We start from the raw sequence: 23,839 nt of genomic DNA on the forward strand, positions 1-23,839 counted from the left end.
CTAACCAGTTTATTTTTATGCCGTAGTTAATGCTCTGAATTTGATCTACCCCCCCCCCACAGTCACATGATCGTCTGCAGGTGTACGGTGGACACACGGACATGGTGATGTGTATGGCAATCCACAAGAATATGGTGAGTCCTCTGTCCTCAGTCCCAAATCTATGTCAGTCCCCTCTCTCTCAGGTCAGTCTCCTCTCTCTCAGGTCAGTCCCCTCTCTCTCAGGTCAGTCCCCTCTCTCTCAGGTCAGTCCCCTCTCTCTCTCAGGTCAGTCCCCCTCTCTCTCAGGTCAGTCCCCTCTCTCTCAGGTCAGTCCCCTCTCTCTCTCAGGTCAGTCCCCTCTCTCTCTCAGGTCAGTCCCCCTCTCTCTCAGGTCAGTCCCCCTCTCTCTCAGGTCAGTCCCCTCTCTCTCAGGTCAGTCCCCCTCTCTCTCAGGTCAGTCCCCTCTCTCTCAGGTCAGTCCCCCTCTCTCTCAGGTCAGTCCCCTCTCTCTCAGGTCAGTCCCCTCTCTCTCAGGTCAGTCCCCTCTCTCTCAGGTCAGTCCCCCCTCTCTCTCAGGTCAGTCCCCCCTCTCTCTCAGGTCAGTCCCCCCTCTCTCTCAGGTCAGTCCCCCCTCTCTCTCAGGTCAGTCCCCCCTCTCTTTCATTAAAACATGGCTGGTGGAACGTAACGTATCAGATGATTACCGATGTTCATCTGTGTTTCAGATCTACACTGGTTGCTATGACGGCAGTGTGCAGGCGGTCAAACTGAACCTGATCCAGAACTATCACTGTCGGGTAAGACTGGGGAACTGGGATGTGAAGGGGTTTCTGCTGGGATGTGAAGAGGTCTCTGCTGGGTAAGACTGGGGAACTGGGATGTGAAGGGGTCTCTGCTGGGATGTGAAGGTGTCTCTGCTGGGATGTGAAGGAGTCTCTGCTGGGATGTGAAGGAGTCTCTGCTGGGATGTGAAGGGGTCTCTGCTGGGTAAGACTGGGAAACTGGGATGTGAAGGGGTCTCTGCTGGGATGTGAAGGGGTCTCTGCTGGGATGTGAAGGGGTCTCTGCTGGGTAAGACAGGGGAACCTTTAAGGCTCAGTGGGTTTAGTTGTTAGAACACTTTCTGAACGCTGCCAGTGGCATGGCTGTTCTCTGATCTAACTCTTCCCCCCCCCCCTGTCTCTTCTCTCCTGCCAGTGGCATGGCTATTCTCTGATCTAATTCCCCCCCTGTCTCTTCTCTCCTGCCAGTGGCATGGCTATTCTCTGATCTAATTCCACCCCTGTCTCTTCTCTCCTGCCAGTGGCATGGCTGTTGTCTGATCTTTGGAGTGTTGGATCACCTTCAGCAGCACCTGCTCCAAGACCACGCCTCTCCCAACACACAGAACCTCAAGTGTCGATGGAAGAACTGTGACGAGTATTTCACCGCTCGCAACGGCTCCAAGCAGGTATGGCATTGAGTGTTCCTACACAGGACATAGGCTGTAACACACGGACTGCTGTGATGGTTATAGGTCGTATTAGTGGGTCAGAGGTAGAGCTGTGATGGTTATAGGTCGTATTAGTGGGTCAGAGGTAGAGCTGTGATGGTTATAGGTCGTATTAGTGGGTCAGAGGTAGAGCTGTGATGGTTATGGATTTTTTAATGGCAGTAATTGGCAAACCAAATTACCTTGGTCTCCATTAATACAGTGGGGCAAAAAAGTATTTAGTCAGCCACCAATTGTGCAAGTTCTCCCACTTAAAAAGATGAGAGAGGCCTGTAATTGTCATCATAGGTACACTTCAACTATGACAGACAAAATGAGGAAAAAAATCCAGAAAATCACATTGTAGGATTTTAATGAATTGATTTGCAAATTATGGTGGAAAATAAGTATTTAGTCACCTACAAACAAGCAAGATTTCTGGCTCTCACAGACCTGTAATTTCTTCTTTAAGAGGCTCCTCTCTCCTCCACTCCTTACCTGTATTAATGGCACTTGTTTGAACTTGTTATCAGTATAAAAGACACCTGTCCACAACCTCAAACAGTCACACTCCAAACTCCACTATGGCCAAGACCAAAGAGCTGTCAAAGGACACCAGAAACAAAATTGTAGACCTGCACCAGGCTGGGAAGACTGAATCTGCAATAGGTAAGCAGCTTGGTTTGAAGAAATCAACTGTGGGAGCTATTATTAGGAAATGGAAGACATACAAGACCACTGATAATCTCCCTCGATCTGGGGCTCCACGCAAGATCTCACCCCGTGGGGTCAAAATGATCACAAGAACGGTGAGCAAAAATCCCAGAACCACACGGGGGGACCTAGTGAATGACCTGCAGAGAGCTGGGACCAAAGTAACAAAGCCTACCATCAGTAACACACTACGCCGCCAGGGACTCAAATCCTGCAGTGCCAGAGGTGTCCCCCTGCTTAAGCCAGTACATGTCCAGGCCCGTCTGAAGTTGGCTAGAGAGCATTTCGATGATCCTGAAGAAGATTGGGAGAATGTCATATGGTCAGATGAAACCAAAATATAACTTTTTGGTAAAAACTCAACTCGTCATGTTTGGAGGACAAAGACTGCTGAGTTGCATCCAAAGAACACCATACCTACTGTGAAGCATGGGGGTGGAAACATCATGCTTTGGGGCTGTTTTTCTGCAAAGGGACCAGGACGACTGATCCGTGTAAAGGAAAGAATGAATGGGGCCATGTATCGTGAGATTTTGAGTGAAAACCTCCTTCCATCAGCAAGGGCATTGAAGATGAAACGTGGCTGGGTCTTTCAGCATGACAATGATCCCAAACACACCATGTATCGTGAGATTTTGAGTGAAAACCTCCTTCCATCAGCAAGGGCATTGAAGATGAAACGTGGCTGGGTCTTTCAACATGACAATGATCCCAAACACACCGCCTGGGCAACGAAGGAGTGGCTTCGTAAGAAGCATTTCAAGGTCCTGGAGTGGCCTAGCCAGTCTCCAGATCTCAACCCCATAGAAAATCTTTGGAGGGAGTTGAAAGTGTGTGTTGCCCAGCAACAGCCCCAAAACATCACTGCTCTAGAGGAGATCTGCATGTAGGAATGGGCCAAAATACCAGCAACAGTGGTTGAAAACCTTGTGAAGACTTACAGAAAACGTTTGACCTCTGTCATTGCCAACAAAGGGTATATAACAAATTATTGAGAAACTTTTGTTGTTGACCAAATACTTATTTTTCACCATAATTTGCAAATAAATTCATTAAAAATCCTACAATGTGATTTTCTGGATTTTTTTCCCTCATTTTGTCTGTCATAGTTGAAGTGTACCTATGATGAAAATTACAGGCCTCTCATATTTTTAAGTGGGAGAACTTGCACAATTGGTGGCTGGCTAAATACTTTTTTGTTGCTTCTATAACCGTTCGAATAGCAACAGAAATCCATTCCATTGCATGAGCCACGCCAGGTAAAATCATTAGAATGTACATCATACGTTACCATGGAAATGATTGCATCACAATACCAGGCAGCCATTGAGCATGCCCATGATGTGTTTGGTCAAACTGTCTGTCAGCTGTTATTACATCCTATTGTTTTCGTCCGCAACCGTTGGTTACACAGTTTGTACGGTAATTGTGCCAGCCATAGTAAGAGGCAGACCACCTTCTTCTGCTAAGTGGATCGATTCTCCAATCACCCCTATTGATATTGACATATCTACTATCTGAGTAAAACAACGTGTGTGTGTGTTTCTGTCTCCTGCCTTACAGGGGGCTCCAAGGCACATGCTGCAACATGTTGAGGAGGAGTGGAGTGGACCAGCCCACCCCTGAGGGAGTCTGGAGTGGACCAGCCCACCCCGGAGGGAGTCTGGAGTGGACCAGCCCACCCCTGAGGGAGTCTGGAGTGGACCAGCCCACCCCTGAGGGAGTCTGGAGTGGACCAGCCCACCCCGGAGGGAGTCTGGAGTGGACCAGCCCACCCCGGAGGGAGTCTCACGCTCCTAACCCCCCCCCCTTAATTCCCATATTGGGGTGACCCAGTCTATAAGGTCACCTGGTTGAACCTGAATGATGAGCGTATCAGTGAAACAGTGGGGTGATTCAGCTTGGTGCCAAGTGACTACTAGCCTGAAAACAAGACCTGTTTGGTGCTAACGTTCCACTTCTTGCCAATGTTAGGCATTGACGAGGAGTGGCAATGAGTGGAATGATAGCACAAAACCGACTGGTATTCAGGATAAGTTGACCATCCATACCAGAGAATAATGATGATGAATCTGTGGTTTTGTTATGAAAGGAGAGATGTGTTCTAGTTCTAGAACCAACTAGAACACATCTCTTCCTCTCCATGGTTCTCTCATGAATAAATGAACACTGCTTAATGTCAGTTGCCTTGAACCACTGACCAAATAAGACAAAGGAACACAGGACTGACTGTTCACCAAGCAAAGAAACCAGGTCTGAAAAGAGTCATTGTTATGTTTTCTATTCAAATGGCTGCAAATACATTTTAAAAATGAATCCAACCCTCAGTTTTATAAAGACAAATGTTTTCCACTGTATGTTTTTGTTTTGGAGGGATGTCGGGATGCTAGTGTCTTGGTGTGTTTGGAGGGAAGTCGGGATGCTAGTGTCTTGGTGTATTTGGAGGGACGTCGGGATGCTAGTGTCTTGGTGTGTTTGGAGGGAAGTCTGGATGCTAGTGTCTTGGTGTATTTGGAGGGACGTCGGGATGCTAGTGTCTTGGCGTGTTTGGAGGGAAGTCGGGATGCTAGTGTCTTGGTGTGTTTGGAGGGAAGTCGGGATGCTAGTGTCTTGGTGTGTTTGGAGGGAAGTCGGGATGCTAGTGTCTTGGTGTATTTGGAGGGACGTCGGGATGCTAGTGTCTTGGTGTGTTTGGAGGGACGTCGGGATGCTAGTCTCTTGGTGTGTTTGGAGGGAAGTCGGGATGCTAGTGTCTTGGTGTATTTTGGAGGGAAGTCGGGATGCTAGTGTCTTGGTGTGTTTGGAGGGAAGTCGGGATGCTAGTGTCTTGGTGTGTTTTGGAGGGAAGTCGGGATGCTAGTGTCTTGGTGTGTTTGGAGGGAAGTCGGGATGCTAGTGTCTTGGTGTGTTTGGAGGGACGTCGGGATGCTAGTGTCTTGGTGTGTTTGGAGGGAAGTCTGGATGCTAGTGTCTTGGTGTGTTTGGAGGGAAGTCGGGATGCTAGTGTCTTGGTGTGTTTGGAGGGACGTCTGGATGCAAGTGTCTTGGTGTGTTTGGAGGGACGTCGGGATGCTAGTTTCTTGGTGTGTTTGGAGGGACGTCGGGATGCTAGTGTCTTGGTGTGTTTGGAGGGAAGTCGGGATGCTAGTGTCTTGGTGTGTTTGGAGGGACGTCGGGATGGTAGTGTCTTGGCGTGTTTGGAGGGACGTCGGGATGCTAGTGTCTTGGTGTGTTTGGAGGGACGTCGGGATGCTAGTGTCTTGGTGTGTTTGGAGGGAAGTCGGGATGCTAGTGTCTTGGTGTGTTTGGAGGGACGTCGGGATGCTAGTGTCTTTGTTGCGACTCTTCTCTTGGTTTGTTTTTGTCCCAACCTCTTTGGATACAGCTGTGATTCACTCATTCATCAGACTTGGCTAGCTTTAATGATGTCAGGACCTAGATTTTTCTGGGACATATTTCGGTGCAATGGAGTGTAATTTCAGGCGTTTTAAGAAGAAGTAAAAATTGTAAAAAATAAATAAATAATGGTCTGTTTTTGAGAGTGATGTCTCATTTTGATAAACTTGTCACTAGATCCCCCCCTCACTGCCATATATTTTTCTTAGTTTATTTTAACAGGGGTTTTTATCTTAGTCTTGATCTTTTTCTTTCTGGCATTGAGTGTGGTTGGTCCTTGATATTTTGGTGTTTGTTGAAGGACAGTGTAAAGTGTCTGAGATTGCCATTTGAAAATGTGGTTTTGCAGTGATGAGGAACTGAGAGACATACTAGTGTGTGTTCTAGTGTTGGTTCTAGAATGTTTTCTCGTGTCGGTTCAAGAATGTGCTCTAGAATAGGTTCTAGTGTCGGCGCTAGAATGTGCTCTAGAATAGGTTCTAGAATGTGCTCTGGTGTCGGTTCTAGAATATGCTCTATTGTCGGTTCACTGTGTCGGTTCACTGTGTTCCAATGCGTGAACAGGCGTTTATGATGTGTAGTTAATCTGTCATCATTAAAGACAGACGTGAGAGAAATTCAAAAGAATCACTGTTTGTTAGTTTTTTTTTCCTGAATGAGTGAGTTTGTACTTACCAGTAATTGTTGGATATTGCTGTGCATCTTTTGTGGAACTCCTACAGTATATGGGTGTTGTTGTTTTTTATTTAAATAGGGTGTACCTATTCCACAGTAAGTAAGGGTTTGTTTTGAAACATGGCCGTTTGTGTAGAGATGTAGATGGTACAGAGACGGTGTGTTGAGGGGTTGAAGAACCCAGAGGAACAGAATCAGGATCCACCCCCCCATGCCATACCTCAAAACCCCCTGATGACACACACATCACACAAACCAATATAAACCTCTTGACACACACACACACACACACACACACACACACATCACACAAACTAATATAAACCTCTTGACACACACACACACACATCACACACACATCACACAAACCAATATAAACCTCTTGACACACACACACACATCACACAAACCAATATAAACCTCTTGACACACACACACACACACACACATCACACAAACCAATATAAACCTCTTGACACACACACACACACACACACACACACACACACACACACACACACACACACACATCACACAAACCAATATAAACCTCTTGACACACACACACACACATCACACAAACCAATATAAACCTCTTGACACACACACACACACACACACACACACACACACACACACACACACACACACACACACACACACACATCAAGCTGATACGTTGATCCATCATCCCTCTTTTTTTTTTTTTTTTTCAAACAGGTTTTTTTATTTTATAGTGTTATAAAACACGTTTTTAAAATTGAAATTGTAATCCATGTGAAGAAGAAAAGTTAAACCGATGTTGTCGATGTGACGCTCCTTATCCGTGTAATGGCAGCTCTGGGGTTGTACATGGTGCTGTTGTAGGTGTGTGTGTTCGGCTGAGGTGAGATCTCATCGACTCTGTTCAACCTGTGATCTTTAACAGCCGCATCCTCCTTTTGTTGAGAAGACATACCTCCCAGACATGTGTAACCCTCTTCCTCTGTTATTTGAGGGGAAAACATACAGTCGTCCTCTTACCTTGACATTCCTGAGTTTCTTTGACCAGTTAGTGTTTTTTAGTTCTTGCCCAAACGGTTGTGAACTTGTTTTGTTATTTTATTACAAATAAAAGTTACATAACTTGGAGAGAGAAAAATTCTACGGCCTTTTTGGTTTTCTGTCTCATCTGTAGTTGTGTTAAATATTGTCTTGAACTGCATTAAGACACAGCAGCCGTTCAGACACAGCAGCCGTTAAGACACAGCAGCCGTTCAGACACAGCAGCCGTTCAGACACAGCAGCCGTTCAGACACAGCAGCCGTTCAGACACAGCAGCCGTTAAGACAGCAGCCGTTAAGACACAGCAGCCGTTCAGACACAGCAGCCGTTCAGACACAGCAGCCGTTCAGACACAGCAGCCGTTCAGACACAGCAGCCGTTCAGACACAGCAGCCGTTCAGACACAGCAGCCGTTCAGACACAGCAGCCGTTCAGACACAGCAGCCGTTCAGACACAGCAGCCGTTCAGACACAGCAGCCGTTCAGACACAGCAGCCGTTCAGACACAGCAGCCGTTCAGACACAGCAGCCGTTCAGACACAGCAGCCGTTCAGACACAGCAGCCGTTCAGACACAGCAGCCGTTCAGACACAGCAGCCGTTCAGACACAGCAGCCGTTCAGACACAGCAGCCGTTCAGACACAGCAGCCGTTCAGACACAGCAGCCGTTCAGACACAGCAGCCGTTCAGACACAGCAGCCGTTCAGACACAGCAGCCGTTCAGACACAGCAGCCGTTCAGACACAGCAGCCGTTTAGCTAAATTCAACAGATTTTTTTTTACTGTTGTTAATAAAGCATGAATTAAACAAACAAAAACAGTCCAACCAATAACTACACAATTATTTATTGGGTTAAAAATGTTTTAAAAATGCATTACACTCATTTGACCAAAACTTTTAATAGGAAACCACAAGTCCAACCCATAGTCATATTCACAACTCCACATGTTGAACCCACCCTGTAGGGAGCTCTTCAACAGGCTATAGGGAGGCTCCTGCCTGGTCCTGGTCGTACAGCGGAGGGGAGGGGGGGGGGGGGGGGGGGGTGTTCTTGGCAGGTTCTGTCTGTCCCATTCTGTGTCTCATTCATCCATTGGTAGGACTGGCAGACGAACGGATTCGATTCGTTCCGGTTCCCACAGACCAACCAATCCGGTGCTGAGTCAGGAAGTCCAAGACTGAAGGAAGGGAGCACTGGTCCTTTTCCAACATCTCCAGTTCATCCATTGGCCAAAGACTGAAGGAAGGGAGCACTGGTCCTTTTCCAACATCTCCAGTTCATCCATTGGCCATGAGAGGGCCGTGGTCTTCACTGGAGCGATTTGGAGAAGGGGCTTGACAGTGCATCGTGTTAGGGTGGGTTATCAAATGTTATGGGATGGTAGGTGGTATAGGGGAGACGTTGAGGATGGTAGGTGGTATAGGGGAGACGTTGAGGATGGTAGGTGGTATAGGGGAGATGTTGAGAATGGTAGGTGGTATAGGGGAGACGTTGAGGATGGTAGGTGTTATAGGGGAGATGTTGAGGATGTTAGGTGGTATAGGGGAGACGTCGAGGGTGGTAGGTGGTATAGGGGAGACGTCGAGGGTGGTAGGTGGTATAGGGGAGACGTCGAGGGTGGTAGGTGGTATAGGGGAGACGTCGAGGGTGGTAGGTGGTATAGGGGAGACGTGGTAGGTGGTATAGGGGAGATGTCGAGGGTGGTAGGTGGTATAGGGGAGACGTCGAGGGTGGTAGGTGGTATAGGGGAGACGTCGAGGGTGATAGGTGGTATAGGGGAGACGTCGAGGGTGGTAGGTGGTATAGGGGAGACGTTGAGGATGGTAGGTGGTATAGGGGAGACGTTGAGGATGGTAGGTGGTATAGGGGAGACGTTGAGGATGGTAGGTGGTATAGGGGAGACGTCGAGGGTGGTAGGTGGTATAGGGGAGACGTGGTAGGTGGTATAGGGGAGATGTGGTAGGTGGTATAGGGGGGACGTCGAGGGTGGTAGGTGGTATAGGGGAGACGTCGAGGGTGATAGGTGGTATAGGGGAGACGTCGAGGGTGGTAGGTGGTATAGGGGAGACGTCGAGGGTGGTATAGGGGAGACGTCGAGGGTGGTATAGGGGAGACGTCGAGGGTGGTATAGGGGAGACGTTGAGGGTGATAGGTGGTATAGGGGAGACGTCGAGGGTGGTAGGTGGTATAGGGGAGACGTCGAGGGTGGTATAGGGGAGACGTCGAGGGTGGTATAGGGGAGACGTCGAGGGTGGTATAGGCGAGACGTCGAGGGTGGTATAGGCGAGACGTCGAGGGTGGTATAGGGGAGACGTCGAGGGTGGTATAGGGGAGACGTCGAGGGTGGTATAGGGGAGACGTCGAGGGTGGTAGGTGGTATAGGGGAGACGTCGAGGGTGGTAGGCGTAACGAGGGAACCTTTTCAGTAGGTACGGTAGGTGAGGGTTGGAGTAGTGTAAATAAAACTGAATGTTTTAAGAGATATTCAGTGGGTTATGGAGTGGTGGCTCTGTGGTATGAAGACAGAAAAAGAGAGGTTATGTGTGTTTGATGCCTGAGAGAACGGTACATCTGGTAAGGAGTGGGGTGTGTTAAAAAAAATAAACATGGCCGATTCAGAAGAGACTGTTTCAGCAGTACTGGGACATGGTCAGGAGAGGAAATGAGAGAAGCCTGAGACCTAGAAAGAGGGAAGAGGATAAGGATGGCTAACTGGTATGGACTGGTAGGTAGCAGTCTAATGTGAGGACTGGTAGGTAGCAGTTGAATGTGAGGACTGGACTGGTAGGTAGCAGTCTAATGTGAGGACTGGACTGGTAGGTAGCAGTCTAATGTGAGGACTGGACTGGTAGGTAGCTGTCTAATGTGAGGACTGGACTGGTAGGTAGCTGTCTAATGTGAGGACTGGACTGGTAGCTGTCTAATGTGAGGACTGGTAGGTAGCTGTCTAATGTGAGGACTGGTAGGTAGCTGTCTAATGTGAGGACTGGTAGGTAGCAGTCTAATGTGAGGACTGGTAGGTAGCTGTCTAATGTGAGGACTGGTAGGTAGCTGTCTAATGTGAGGACTGGACTGGTAGGTAGCTGTCTAATGTGAGGACTGGTAGGTAGCTGTCTAATGTGAGGACTGGACTGGTAGGTAGCTGTCTAATGTGAGGACTGGTAGGTATCTGTCTAATGTGAGGCCCTGGACTGGTAGGTAGCTGTCTAATGTGAGGACTGGACTGGACTGGTAGGTAGCTGTCTAATGTGAGGACTGGACTGGACTGGTAGGTAGCTCTCTAATGTGAGGACTGGACTGGTAGCTGTCTAATGTGAGGACTGGTAGGTAGCAGTCTAATGTGAGGACTGGACTGGTAGGTAGCTGTCTAATGTGAGGACTGGACTGGTAGGTAGCTGTCTAATGTGAGTACTGGACTGGTAGGTAGCTGTCTAATGTGAGGCCTTGTAGGTAGCTGTCTAATGTGAGGACTGGTAGGTAGCTGTCTAATGTGAGGACTGGTAGGTAGCTGTCTAATGTGAGGACTGGACTGGTAGGTAGCTGTCTAATGTGAGGACTGGACTGGTAGGTAGCTGTCTAATGTGAGGACTGGACTGGTAGGTAGCTGTCTAATGTGAGGACTGGACTGGACTGGTAGGTAGCTGTCTAATGTGAGGACTGGTAGGTAGCTGTCTAATGTGAGGACTGGTAGGTAGCAGTCTAATGTGAGGACTGGTAGGTAGCAGTCTAATGTGAGGACTGGTAGGTAGCTGTCTAATGTGAGGACTGGTAGGTAGCTGTCTAATGTGAGGACTGGTAGGTAGCTGTCTAATGTGAGGACTGGTAGGTAGCTGTCTAATGTGAGGACTGGACTGGTAGGTAGCTGTCTAATGTGAGGACTGGACTGGTAGGTAGCTGTCTAATGTGAGGACTGGACTGGTAGCTGTCTAATGTGAGGACTGGTAGGTAGCTGTCTAATGTGAGGACTGGTAGGTAGCTGTCTAATGTGAGGACTGGACTGGTAGGTAGCTGTCTAATGTGAGGACTGGTAGGTATCTGTCTAATGTGAGGCCCTGGACTGGTAGGTAGCTGTCTAATGTGAGGACTGGACTGGTAGGTAGCTGTCTAATGTGAGGACTGGACTGGACTGGTAGGTAGCTCTCTAATGTGAGGACTGGACTGGTAGCTGTCTAATGTGAGGACTGGTAGGTAGCAGTCTAATGTGAGGACTGGTAGGTAGCTGTCTAATGTGAGGCCTGGACTGGTAGGTAGCTGTCTAATGTGAGGACTGGACTGGTAGGTAGCTGTCTAATGTGAGGACTGGTAGGTAGCTGTCTAATGTGAGGACTGGACTGGTAGGTAGCTGTCTAATGTGAGGACTGGTAGGTAGCTGTCTAATGCTAATGTGAGGACTGGTAGGTAGCTGTCTAATGTGAGGACTGGACTGGTAGGTAGCTGTCTAATGTGAGGACTGGTAGGTATCTGTCTAATGTGAGGCCTGGACTGGTAGGTAGCTGTCTAATGTGAGGACTGGACTGGACTGGTAGGTAGCTGTCTAATGTGAGGACTGGACTGGTAGCTGTCTAATGTGAGGACTGGTAGGTAGCTGTCTAATGTGAGGACTGGTAGGTAGCTGTCTAATGTGAGGACTGGTAGGTAGCTGTCTAATGTGAGGACTGGTAGGTAGCTGTCTAATGTGAGGACTGGTAGGTAGCTGTCTAATGTGAGGACTGTTAGGTAGCTGTCTAATGTGAGGACTGGACTGGTAGGTAGCTGTCTAATGTGAGGACTGGTAGGTAGCAGTCTAATGTGAGGACTGGACTGGTAGGTAGCAGTCTAATGTGAGGACTGGACTGGTAGGTAGCAGTCTAATGTGAGGCCTGGACTGGTAGGTAGCAGTCTAATGTGAGGACTGGACTGGTAGGTAGCAGTCTAATGTGAGGACTGGACTGGTAGGTAGCAGTCTAATGTGAGGACTGGACTGGTAGGTAGCAGTCTAATGTGAGGACTGGACTGGTAGGTAGCAGTCTAATGTGAGGACTGGACTGGTAGGTAGCAGTCTAATGTGAGGACTGGACTGGTAGGTAGCAGTCTAATGTGAGGACTGGACTGGTAGGTAGCTGTCTAATGTGAGGACTGGACTGGTAGGTAGCTGTCTAATGTGAGGACTGGACTGGTAGGTAGCTGTCTAATGTGAGGACTGGTAGGTAGCAGTCTAATGTGAGGACTGGACTGGTAGGTAGCAGTCTAATGTGAGGACTGGTAGGTAGCTGTCTAATGTGAGGACTGGACTGGTAGGTAGCTGTCTAATGTGAGGACTGGTAGGTAGCAGTCTAATGTGAGGACTGGTAGGTAGCTGTCTAATGTGAGGACATAAAGTTCTGCTCTGTTCTTCTTGTGGGATGGGTCTCACCTGGGAGGACATCCGGCTGAGAAGACCTGTCTGGCAATCTAGGCATACATGGTCAGCTGGAGCCACTGGACAATGAGTAGAGACAGGGGTAGTATCAGTCAGGACATAGAGGGGTATAATCAGTTAGGACATAGAGGGGTAGTATCAGTCAGGACATAGAGGGGCAGTATCAGTCAGGACATAGAGGGGTAGTATCAGTCAGGACATAGAGGGGTAGTATCAGTCAGGACATAGAGGGGTAGTATCAGTCAGGACATAGAGGGGTAGTATCAGTCAGGACATAGAGGGGTAGTATCAGTCAGGACATAGAGGGGTAGTATCAGTCAGGACATAGAGGGGTCGTATCAGTCAGGACATAGAGGGGTAGTATCTGTTAGCGTGCTGACACATGTCTTCTGTCAACACAGCCCCTAAGGCAGTAGTAACATCATGTTTGTTCCATGTCATTCATCATCAGACTGTGTATCATTAGCATTAGCAGCTTACCTCCAAGACACTAAGTCTGATCATACCATCCTGATCAAAAGCCTGGAACGCCCCTGTAAACAAAAACCCCATTTCATCAATCAATCAATAAAACATGAATATGACCAGACAGAATACTAAGGTGAAGAGCGTGCGGGGACTTACTGAACATGGCTTCTAGCCGGACCAGACAGAATACTAAGGTGAAGAGCGTGCGGGACTTACTGAACATGGCTTCTAGCCGGACCAGACAGAATACTAAGGTGAAGAGCGTGCGGGACTTACTGAACATGGCTTCTAGCCGGACCAGACAGAATACTAAGGTGAAGAGCGTGCGGGACTTACTGAACATGGCTTCTAGCCGGACCAGACAGAATACTAAGGTGAAGAGCGTGCGGGACTTACTGAACATGGCTTCTAGCCGGACCAGACAGAATACTAAGGTGAAGAGCGTGCGGGACTTACTGAACATGGCTTCTAGCCGGACCAGACAGAATACTAAGGTGAAGAGCGTGCGGGACTTACTGAACATGGCTTCTAGCCGGACCAGACAGAATACTAAGGTGAAGAGCGTGCGGGACTTACTGAACATGGCTTCTAGCCGGACCAGACAGAATACTAAGGTGAAGAGCGTGCGGGACTTACTGAACATGGCTTCTAGCCGGACCAGACAGAATACTAAGGTGAAGAGCGTGCGGGACTTACTGAACATGGCTTCTAGCCAGACCAGACAGAATACTAAGGTGAAGAGCGTGCGGGACTTACTGAACATGGCTTCTAGCCGGACCAGACAAAATACTAAGGTGAAGAGCGTGCGGGACTTACTGAACATGGCTTCGAGCCGGACCAGACAGAATACTAAGGTGAAGAGCGTGCGGGACTTACTGAACATGGCTTCTAGCCGGACCAGACAGAATACTAAGGTGAAGAGCGTGCGGGACTTACTGAACATGGCTTCGAGCCGGACCAGACAGAATACTAAGGTGAAGAGCGTGCGGGACTTACTAAACATGGCTTCGAGCCGGACCAGACAGCTGATGAAGCTGTCAAAGTCGATGTTCATACCCTCATTGGCGTAACGCATGGTGATGATGTCATACAGCTGGTTGTTGAGACGGAAGCCTGAACGGGACACAAGGACACAATAACTGAGTAGTGACAAGACTGTAAAATATATTGGACGTAGAGATTAGACTGGAGTGGATGGAGTCCGTTATCAGGCGGCCATTTAACGATAATTCTAGGGTCTGGATACATTTACTCTTGACTTGTAAATGACCTCTAACAATGTCACAGATGTTCTTGAACACTTTTCTTACCTCGTCCCTTGGGCTTGAATTCCTGGCTCATAGACCCTGGTAACATTGTGCAACAAAGTGGGACTTTGGGTGTGGTTAAAATAGAGGCTGGAGAGCGCTATATATGCTGAGTTTAATTCACTGAAAACAAACTTTAGTGATACCAAAAAAAACACGATTTTGTCCAAGAAATGCGGCTAAATATCATGTGGCTGTGCTTGGTACTGATTTCTACGTGTGTGGGCTGCAAGTAAAGGACAATTGGGAACTCCAATGCCGTCCTCCTATCTTTCCCTTTAACAGAACGGTCGATGGCTCTCATAGCTTTTACTTTTTTGGTTTCATAAGCTAGCTCAAGCATTTTAGCTACGGGTAAGCAGCCTTACTTCCTCACATGGGCAACAATTAACGAGCTACGTTAGCTAGCTAGTTAATGTGAGCCTACCAGGCTACATATTGAACTTCGATCGTCTCAGGCCAGTGGCACAATATATAAATGTATGGTTAGATCAGACACGCTGTCGTAATCATTGGCGACAATTTAAGTCAAAATCACAAATCCAAATCCCCGTTTCCATGCATGGTGTAGGAAAGGGCCGATTTAGCTAGCTAGCTACTGCAGGACAACAACACCAGTAGACCAAAAACAGACGTTTTTCTGACAATGATAACGCTTTGCTCCGGGTGTGATTTGATTGGTGTGAAGCCAAATCCAAACTGGCCTCCCTTTGGGGGTGTTTTGCTGTGCCAGGACAACCCACAGTTGAGCTCAGCTCAATGCTGATTGGCTAATTATTTATTTTATTTTTTATCAAGGGAGTTCAAATGCTTGCTGGCATCAATCAGTCAAATTCTACAAAAGCAACATATCATACTCTTTCATTCCAGACAGCATCAGATACATGGTCTACACATACTGAGACAGAGAGATACTGTTTCACTGTCCAGACAGCATCAGATACAGGGTCTACACATACTGAGACAGAGAGATGCTGTTTCCCTGTCCAGACAGCATCAGATACATGGTCTACACATACTGAGACAGGGGGTAGCTGTTTCCCTGTCCAGACAGCATCAGATACATGGTCTACACATACTGAGACAGGGGGTAGCTGTTTCCCTGTCCAGACAGCATCAGATACATGGTCTACACATACTGAGACAGAGAGGTGCTGTTTCACTGTCCAGACAGCATCAGATACATGGTCTACACATACTGACACAGAGGGGTGCTGTTTCCCTGTCCAGACAGCATCAGATACATGGTCTACACATACTGACTGACACAGAGGGGTGCTGTTTCACTGTCCAGACAGCATCAGATACATGGTCTACACATACTGAGACAGAGAGGTGCTGTTTCCCTGTCCAGACAGCATCAGATACAGGGTCTACACATACTGAGACAGAGAGGTGCTGTTTCACTGTCCAGACAGCATCAGATACAGGGTCTACACATACTGAGACAGAGAGGTGCTGTTTCCCTCGCTCTGATGATTTCTCTGGTGAGATTCAGCGACTTGCGAAATTGATCGAACATTAAAAAAATAAAAACAGAGACGAAAGTTAAATTTATTTTATAATTTTAATGTTTTTATTGGTCAAATGTTTGGATAAGCCTGGCTTCCCTTAAATACACACCACTGGTTCGGGCATATCAAGTTATGTGAGACCAGTTAGATGACGTGCTGCTACTTTTCAGACTACGTTTCTATTCAGGGCGACTGAACTGAGCCAAACAGCATTGTGTCGACTTGGCTGCCTGAGCCATGGATAACATTTTTAAAAGCCCAGCAACAACAGATAATGTTAGCAAAATAGCTAACTAGCTAATGTTAGCATGCTAGCTACCTAAACGGACAGCTGTCAGTTCCCTATTTGTTGATGTTTGTCCACTCACAACGTTCCAGCCCCCTAATCTCGTGAATATGTATGAGTAGCCTGCGTCATTCTTCGGAGGTGGAAGTGAAACAAGCATTTCTGCTCTAGGGCAGGAATTACGTGGAAATAGGGGCTGCATTGATCTCTGGTGAGAAACCAGACATCTCGACAGAGAGAGCAGCCTTATTCTAAAAATAGTGAAAACAGGTTTTTAGACATTTTCGCAAATGTATAATTTTTTTTTTATATATATATACCTTACTTACATAATGAGTATTCAAACCTTTTGCTAATGAGACTTAAAATTGAACTCGGGTGTATCCTGTCTCCATTGATCATCCTTTATGTTTCTACAAGTTGATTGGAGTCCACCTGTGGTAAATTCATTTGATTGGACATGATTTGGAAAGGCACACACCTGTCAATATAAGGTCCCACAGTTGACAGTGCATGTCAGAGCAAAAACCAAGTCACGAGGTTGAAGGAATTGTCCTTAGAGCTCCGAGACAGAATTGTGCCAAGCTACAAATCTGGGGAAGGGTACTAAAAAATGTCTGCAGCATTGAAGGTCCCCCAAGAACACAGTGGCCTCCATTATTCTTAAATGGAAGAAATTTGGAACCACCAAGACTCTTCCTAGCTCTGGCCACCCATCCAAACTGAGAAATCAGGAGAGAACGGCCTTTGTCAGGGAGGTGACCAAGAACCCGATGGTCACTCTGACAGAGCGCCAGAGTTCCTCTGTGGAGATGGGAGAACATTCCAGAAGGGCAACCATCTCTGCAACACTGCACCAATCAGGACTTTATGGTAGAGTTGCCAGACGGAAGCCACTACTCAGTAAAAGGCACATGACACGTCTGAAGGAAACCTGGCACCATCCCTACGGTGAAGCATGGTGCTGGCAGCATCACGCTGTGGGGTTCCTAGTCAGGATTGAGGGAAAGATGAACGAAGCAAAGTACAGAGAGATCCTTGATGAAAACCTGCTCCAGAGCGCCCAGGACCTCAGACTGGGGTGAAAGTTCACCTTCCAAATACAGGTGTGCCAAGCTTGTAGCGTTATACCCAAAAAGACTTGAGGTTGTAATCGCTGCCAAAGGTGCTTCAACGATGTACTGAGTAAAGGGTCTGAATACTTATGTAAATGTGATATCTTATTTTTTATTCATTTGCGAAAATGTCTAAAAACCTGTTTGCATTGTCATTATAGGGTATTGTGATGTCATTATGGGGTATTGTGATGTCATTATGGGGTATTGTGTGTAGATTGATGAGGGTGGGGGGGAAACAAATCCATTTTAGAATAAGGCTGTAACGTAACAAAGTGTGAAAAATGTGGAGGGGTCTGAATACCTTCCGAATACACTGTATATCTACTGTAGTACTCAATGTTAAGAACTTAACTTCAATGCTGAAAGTGTTCTGGAACGTAAAGGGTATAAATCACCATATGAAGATAAATAAAAATGATATCCTTCCTGGAAAGGAGAGGGCGGCTATTTGCTTTCTATAGGGCTGTGGTGGAAAAAATACCCAACTGTCATACTTGAGTAAAAGTAATCAGGAAATTACTCAATTAAAAGTTAAAAAATGTACTACTCGAGTAAAAGTCTAAATGTATTTTGTTTTAAATATACTTAACTATCAAAAGTACATTTAATTGCTAAAATATACTTAAGTAGTACAAGTGTAAGCATTTGTGTTTAGTGAGTCTGCCAGATCAGAGGCAGTAGGGATGGACCAGGGATGTTCTCTTGATAAGTGTGTTAATTGGATAATTTTCCTGTCCTGGTTAGCATTTTTATTTTTAAAATGTCACCTTTATTTATCCAGGTAGGCCAGTTGAGAACAAGTTCTCATTTACAACTGCGACACAAACAACACAGAGTTACACATGGAATAAACAAACATACAGTCACGAATACAATAGAAAAAGGTATATATACAGTGTGTGAAAATTCAAAATGTAATGAGTACTTTTGGGTGTCAGGGAAAATGTATGGAGTAAAAAGTACATTATTTTCTTCACGAATGTAGTAAAGTAAAAGTTGTCAAAAATACAAATAGTAAAGTACAAGTACTTAAGTAGTACTTTAAAGTATTTTTACTGAAGTACTTTACACCACGGTATACTATATATATATATATATATATAACACATACATACACCACTGCTATAGAGGACTTTCCATCTTGTTGTAGATGCCGAAACAGGGATACGATCTGTTCTATTCTATTGTATCTGGTAACTAACCTGCATCGTTGATGGCATTTCTCATCTCGTAGCTGTTGATGATACCAGCCTGGTCCGAGCTGTAGTGTCTAAAGATCCCCTGAGAAACAGAGCATTTATTAAATCTACTAATCTGACCCTATTTACAGTGTCATTGGGAGTGGAGATAAACCCTGTATTCTGAAGAAGATGATGATGATGATGAAGAAGAGCATTCTCACCTGCCACTGTTTGATCTTGTTCCAGAGATGTCTGAACTCCTGCAGGCTGAGTCTGCCCGTCCCGTCCATCTAGACATTAGCTTTAGTTAAGACCACAGTGACGGACGTCAACATGGAAAACTTTACAATCACTTCCTGTCAACAAGGTCACATACTCTGAATAAGCTATTTCAACACTTCCTGGTTGTTACATTAGTAACACCAATGACCTCAGTAACACCCATGACCTCGGTAACACCCATGACCTCGGGCACGTACTACTGCAGTAAAAGGTGAATTTGGCCCTGATGTTTGTCCACCGTAGGCCCTGTCTGTGATACCAACAGGCTGTGCTCTCTCTAGATAATTCAGACCTTTCATGGGGACCCACAACTGCTGCATGTTCTGCATGTATTCCTGAGATGGCACATCTGATTCACATTGTAAACTAGTCCTCAAGGTGTTTTACTAAATGAATCAGGTGATCTAGTTCAGGACTACAACTAAATTGTGAAAATGTCTGGGGGTCCCGAGGAGAGGTTTGAGAACCACTGCTATAGACAACACAACTTGACCCGGACGGGTCTCTATCTACAGACAACACAACCTGACCTGGGAGGGTCTCTATCTACAGACAGCACAACCTGACCTGGGTCTGACAACACAACCTGACCCGGGCGGGTCTCTATCTACAGACAACACAACCTGACCCGGGCGGGTCTCTATCTACAGACAACACAACCTGACCCGGGCGGGTCTCTATCTACAGACAACACAACCTGACCCGGGCGGGTCTCTATCTACAGACAACACAACCTGACCCGGGCGGGTCTCTGTCTACAGACAGCACAACCTGACCCGGGTCTGACAACACAATCTGACCCGGGCGGGTCTCTATGTACAGACAACACAACCTGACCCGGGCGGGTCTCTGTCTACAGACAACACAACCTGACCCGGGCGGGTCTCTCTCTACGGACAACACATCCTGACCCGGGCGGGTCTCTATCTACAGACAACACAACCTGACCCGGGCGGGTCTCTGTCTACAGACAACACAACCTGACCCAGGAGGGTCTCTCTCTACAGACACCACAGATACAGAGGATACGTCCACGAGTGCAATCATGCTCCTGCAGCACTCCAGGCTAAAACCCTCTGTGTTCAGGTCCTTATCTGTGGAAGAGTGAGATAGAGATACTGTAACTAATCAACCAATCACTAACAAACCCTAACTTAGTAGAATCAGGTGTCAGTGCAGGGCTAATCTGTCATTGACAGACTACGTAAACATAAACGCGGCCTTGTTGAAGCCCTTCTCTAATGATGCAGACGATGACTGTAATGTGAAGTTTTAGGATGTTTCTTAATATGCATGCGAATTGGAGCACACAACGGTCGGGGTACGAGTCCAAATCAAAGTATGCGAAACGGAGCACGGAGGGCCCTTCTCAGATGCGTACTTGGTTTGCATACATCGACGCAATCTTCGACTGAAATATTCCCAGGATTGTTGACATAATGTAATGCAACCACATAAAAAAAAAACGACTTAACATTTCCTGAAAAAAATAAATGGCGACTGGTTTTGAGCTGAAGCGAAAGAAAGTTAACTCTGACTTCAGAATGAAAAGTTGTCCATTCACATCTCATAAATTGCCTGACAACAATAGTGTATCTTTAATACGTTAATAAATACATACTGTGTTCATTTGGACATGTTTATCTGCCTACAATACCAACTGTAGTGTCGTAGATCGCTGGCTAACTGACGAAGAATTGATAGCTAGCTAGCTACCCACAACAAAAAATCTTAAGCTAATTTTGGCCATCTACCTTGCATAATAACATTCGTTTTTAGTTTTGGGTCGTTTTTTTACATGTAAAACTAGCTGGATTAATACGATTCACATATAGTTTGCTGATAATTATGAAGTAAAACTTCAAGATTGAGTTATATCTTGTTTTGTCTGTTTTGGTCAAAGGTAACGTTAATGCATTAACGTTAGCACAGAGTTGCTTCTCAAATGTGACATTTTATCCGTTTTCCACACTGTCGTCCTCACAAGAATGCACTCGGGAGAACCTCCTCGGGGAACGTACTCAAGAGAACCTCTTCGGAGAACGTACTCAAGAGAACCTACTCAAGAGAACCTCCTCGTGGAACGTACTCAAGAGAACCCCCTCGGAGAACGTACTCAAGAGAACCACCTCGGAGAAAGAACTCAGAGCATAAGCGTGTGGAGTACGGTTGTATGCATATTGAGAAACACGCTTAGTCTTACGTTTGGAGACAACCCTGTTGAGGACATTCTTCAGCTCGTTGGCGGTAACTTCCATTTCCTGTGAGAGAGGAGAAAGCGGGAGAAGGACATATGGAGTCACCTGAGTGTGTATCTGGACACTTCTAACATTTTAAACATGAACATTGTTAATGTTTCAATGCCAGTAGTTGTTTGTGTTTATCTTTTGATGTCTGAAAGCCTCCTCACCTGACCCATAGAACCTCATCAAATTCATTTGTTAACCAGATCTGAGTTCAAATAGTTTTTAAAACATTTTTGTTAATACTTAAATCATTTGATTGAGCCATTCATTTCACAAGGCAAGCTCAGTCAAATGTTGAACCCAGGTCTGATGACAACAGGACATGGATAAAGGAGGCCTGACAACAACAGGACAGGTATACAGGAGGCCTGACAACAACAGGACAGGTATACAGGAGGCCTGACAACAACAGGACAGATATACAGGAGGCCTGACAACAACAGGACAGGTATACAGGAGGCCTGACAACAGGACAGATATACAGGAGGCCTGACAACAACAGGACAGGTATACAGGAGGCCTGACAACAGGACAGATATACAGGAGGCCTGACAACAGGACAGGTATACAGGAGGCTTGACAACAACAGGACAGATATACAGGAGGCCTGACAACAACAGGACAGATATACAGGAGGCCTGACAACAACAGGACAGATATACAGGAGGCCTGACAACAACAGGACAGATATACAGGAGGCCTGACAACAACAGGACAGGTATACAGGAGGCCTGACAACAACAGGACAGGTATACAGGAGGCCTGACAACAACAGGACAGGTATACAGGAGGCCTGACAACAACAGGACAGATATACAGGAGGCCTGACAACAACAGGACAGGTATACAGGAGGCTTGACAACAACAGGACAGATATACAGGAGGCCTGACAACAACAGGACAGATATACAGGAGGCCTGACAACAACAGGACAGATATACAGGAGGCCTGACAACAACAGGACAGATATACAGGAGGCCTGACAACAACAGGACAGATATACAGGAGGCCTGACAACAACAGGACAGATATACAGGAGGCCTGACAACAACAGGACAGATATACAGGAGGCCTGACAACAACAGGACAGGTATACAGGAGGCCTGACAACAACAGGACAGGTATACAGGAGGCTTGACAACAACAGGACAGATATACAGGAGGCCTGACAACAACAGGACAGATATACAGGAGGCCTGACAACAACAGGACAGATATACAGGAGGCCTGACAACAACAGGACAGATATACAGGAGGCCTGACAACAACAGGACAGATATACAGGAGGCCTGACAACAACAGGACAGATATACAGGAGGCCTGACAACAACAGGACAGATATACAGGAGGCCTGACAACAACAGGACAGGTATACAGGAGGCCTGACAACAACAGGACAGGTATACAGGAGGCCTGACAACAACAGGACAGGTATACAGGAGGCCTGACAACAGGACAGATATACAGGAGGCCTGACAACACCAGGACAGGTATACAGGAGGCCTGACAACAACAGTAACAGGACAGGTATACAGGAGGCCTGACAACAACAGGACAGATATACAGGAGGCCTGACAACACCAGGACAGGTATACAGGAGGCCTGACAACAGGACAGGTATACAGGAGGCCTGACAACAACAGGACAGGTATACAGGAGGCCTGACAACAGGACAGGCATACAGGAGGCCTGACAACAACAGGACAGATATACAGGAGGCCTGACAACAACAGGACAGATATACAGGAGGCCTGACAACAACAGGACAGATATACAGGAGGCCTGACAACAACAGGACAGATATACAGGAGGCCTGACAACAACAGGACAGGTATACAGGAGGCCTGACAACAACAGGACAGATATACAGGAGGCCTGACAACAACAGGACATGGATAAAGGAGGCCTGACAACAACAGGACAGATATACAGGAGGCCTGACAACAACAGGACAGGTATACAGGAGGCCTGACAACAACAGGACAGGTATACAGGAGGCCTGACAACAACAGGACAGGTATTCGGGAGGCCTGACAACAACAGTAACATGACAGATATACAGCAGGTCTGAAAACAACAGTAACATGACAGATATACAGGAGGTGTAATACAGTAACATGACAGATATACAGGAGGTGTGATACAGTAACATGACAGATATACAGGAGGTGTAATACAGTAACATGACAGATATACAGGAGGTGTGATACAGTAACATGAAAGATATACAGGAGGTGTGATACAGTAACATGACAGATATACAGGAGGTGTAATACAGTAACATGACAGATATACAGGAGGTGTGAAACAGTAACATGACAGATATACAGGAGGTGTAATACAGTAACATGACAGATATACAGGAGGTGTGATACAGTAACATGACAGATATACAGGAGGTGTAATACAGTAACATGACAGATATACAGGAGGTGTGAAACAGTAACATGACAGATATACAGGAGGTGTAATACAGTAACATGACAGATATACAGGAGGTGTGATACAGTAACATGACAGATATACAGGAGGTGTGATACAGTAACATGACAGATATACAGGAGGTGTAATACAGTCACATGACAGATATACAGGAGGTGTAATACAGTAACATGACAGATATACAGGAGGTGTAATACAGTCACATGACAGATATACAGGAGGTGTAATACAGTAACATGACAGATATACAGGAGGTGTAATACAGTATAATAACCCAGGCAGGATTGAATCTGATCGAGGGGTTTTAGACCAT

At 46.5% G+C, this 23,839-nt stretch overlaps 2 protein-coding genes across 9 annotated transcripts in view; one reads left to right on the forward strand and one right to left on the reverse strand.

The window, feature by feature from the left end:
• znf106a (zinc finger protein 106a) overlaps window positions 1-4,925 on the forward strand; it is a 45,454-nt gene extending 40,529 nt beyond the window's left edge. For 2 of the 3 annotated variants that reach the window (XM_031787646.1, XM_031787645.1), the window contains 4 exons: window positions 63-134; window positions 708-779; window positions 1,286-1,432; window positions 3,731-4,925. In XM_031787646.1, coding sequence (XP_031643506.1) covers window positions 63-134; window positions 708-779; window positions 1,286-1,432; window positions 3,731-3,793 — 354 coding nt within the window. In that variant the 3' untranslated portion in view covers window positions 3,794-4,925. The other variant, XM_031787647.1, reaches the window with a different exon arrangement.
• Window positions 4,926-8,112: 3,187 nt separating this feature from the next.
• The window catches only part of capn3a (calpain 3a, (p94)), a 45,835-nt gene continuing 30,108 nt past the window's right edge, over window positions 8,113-23,839 (reverse strand). For 2 of the 6 annotated variants that reach the window (XM_031787652.1, XM_031787648.1), the window contains exons 15-22: window positions 21,042-21,099; window positions 19,859-19,932; window positions 18,778-18,846; window positions 18,578-18,656; window positions 14,147-14,263; window positions 13,163-13,215; window positions 12,677-12,741; window positions 8,113-9,964 (exon numbers count right to left, since the gene is read on the reverse strand). In XM_031787652.1, coding sequence (XP_031643512.1) covers window positions 12,715-12,741; window positions 13,163-13,215; window positions 14,147-14,263; window positions 18,578-18,656; window positions 18,778-18,846; window positions 19,859-19,932; window positions 21,042-21,099 — 477 coding nt within the window. In that variant the 3' untranslated portion in view covers window positions 8,113-9,964; window positions 12,677-12,714. The remainder of the gene's footprint in view (window positions 9,965-12,676; window positions 12,742-13,162; window positions 13,216-14,146; window positions 14,264-18,577; window positions 18,657-18,777; window positions 18,847-19,858; window positions 19,933-21,041; window positions 21,100-23,839) is intronic. The other 4 variants (XM_031787653.1, XM_031787650.1, XM_031787651.1 and 1 more) reach the window with 3 other exon arrangements.

This window comes from Oncorhynchus kisutch, linkage group LG14 (genome assembly GCF_002021735.2).
Source record: "Oncorhynchus kisutch isolate 150728-3 linkage group LG14, Okis_V2, whole genome shotgun sequence".
Lineage (NCBI taxonomy): Eukaryota > Metazoa > Chordata > Actinopteri > Salmoniformes > Salmonidae > Oncorhynchus > Oncorhynchus kisutch.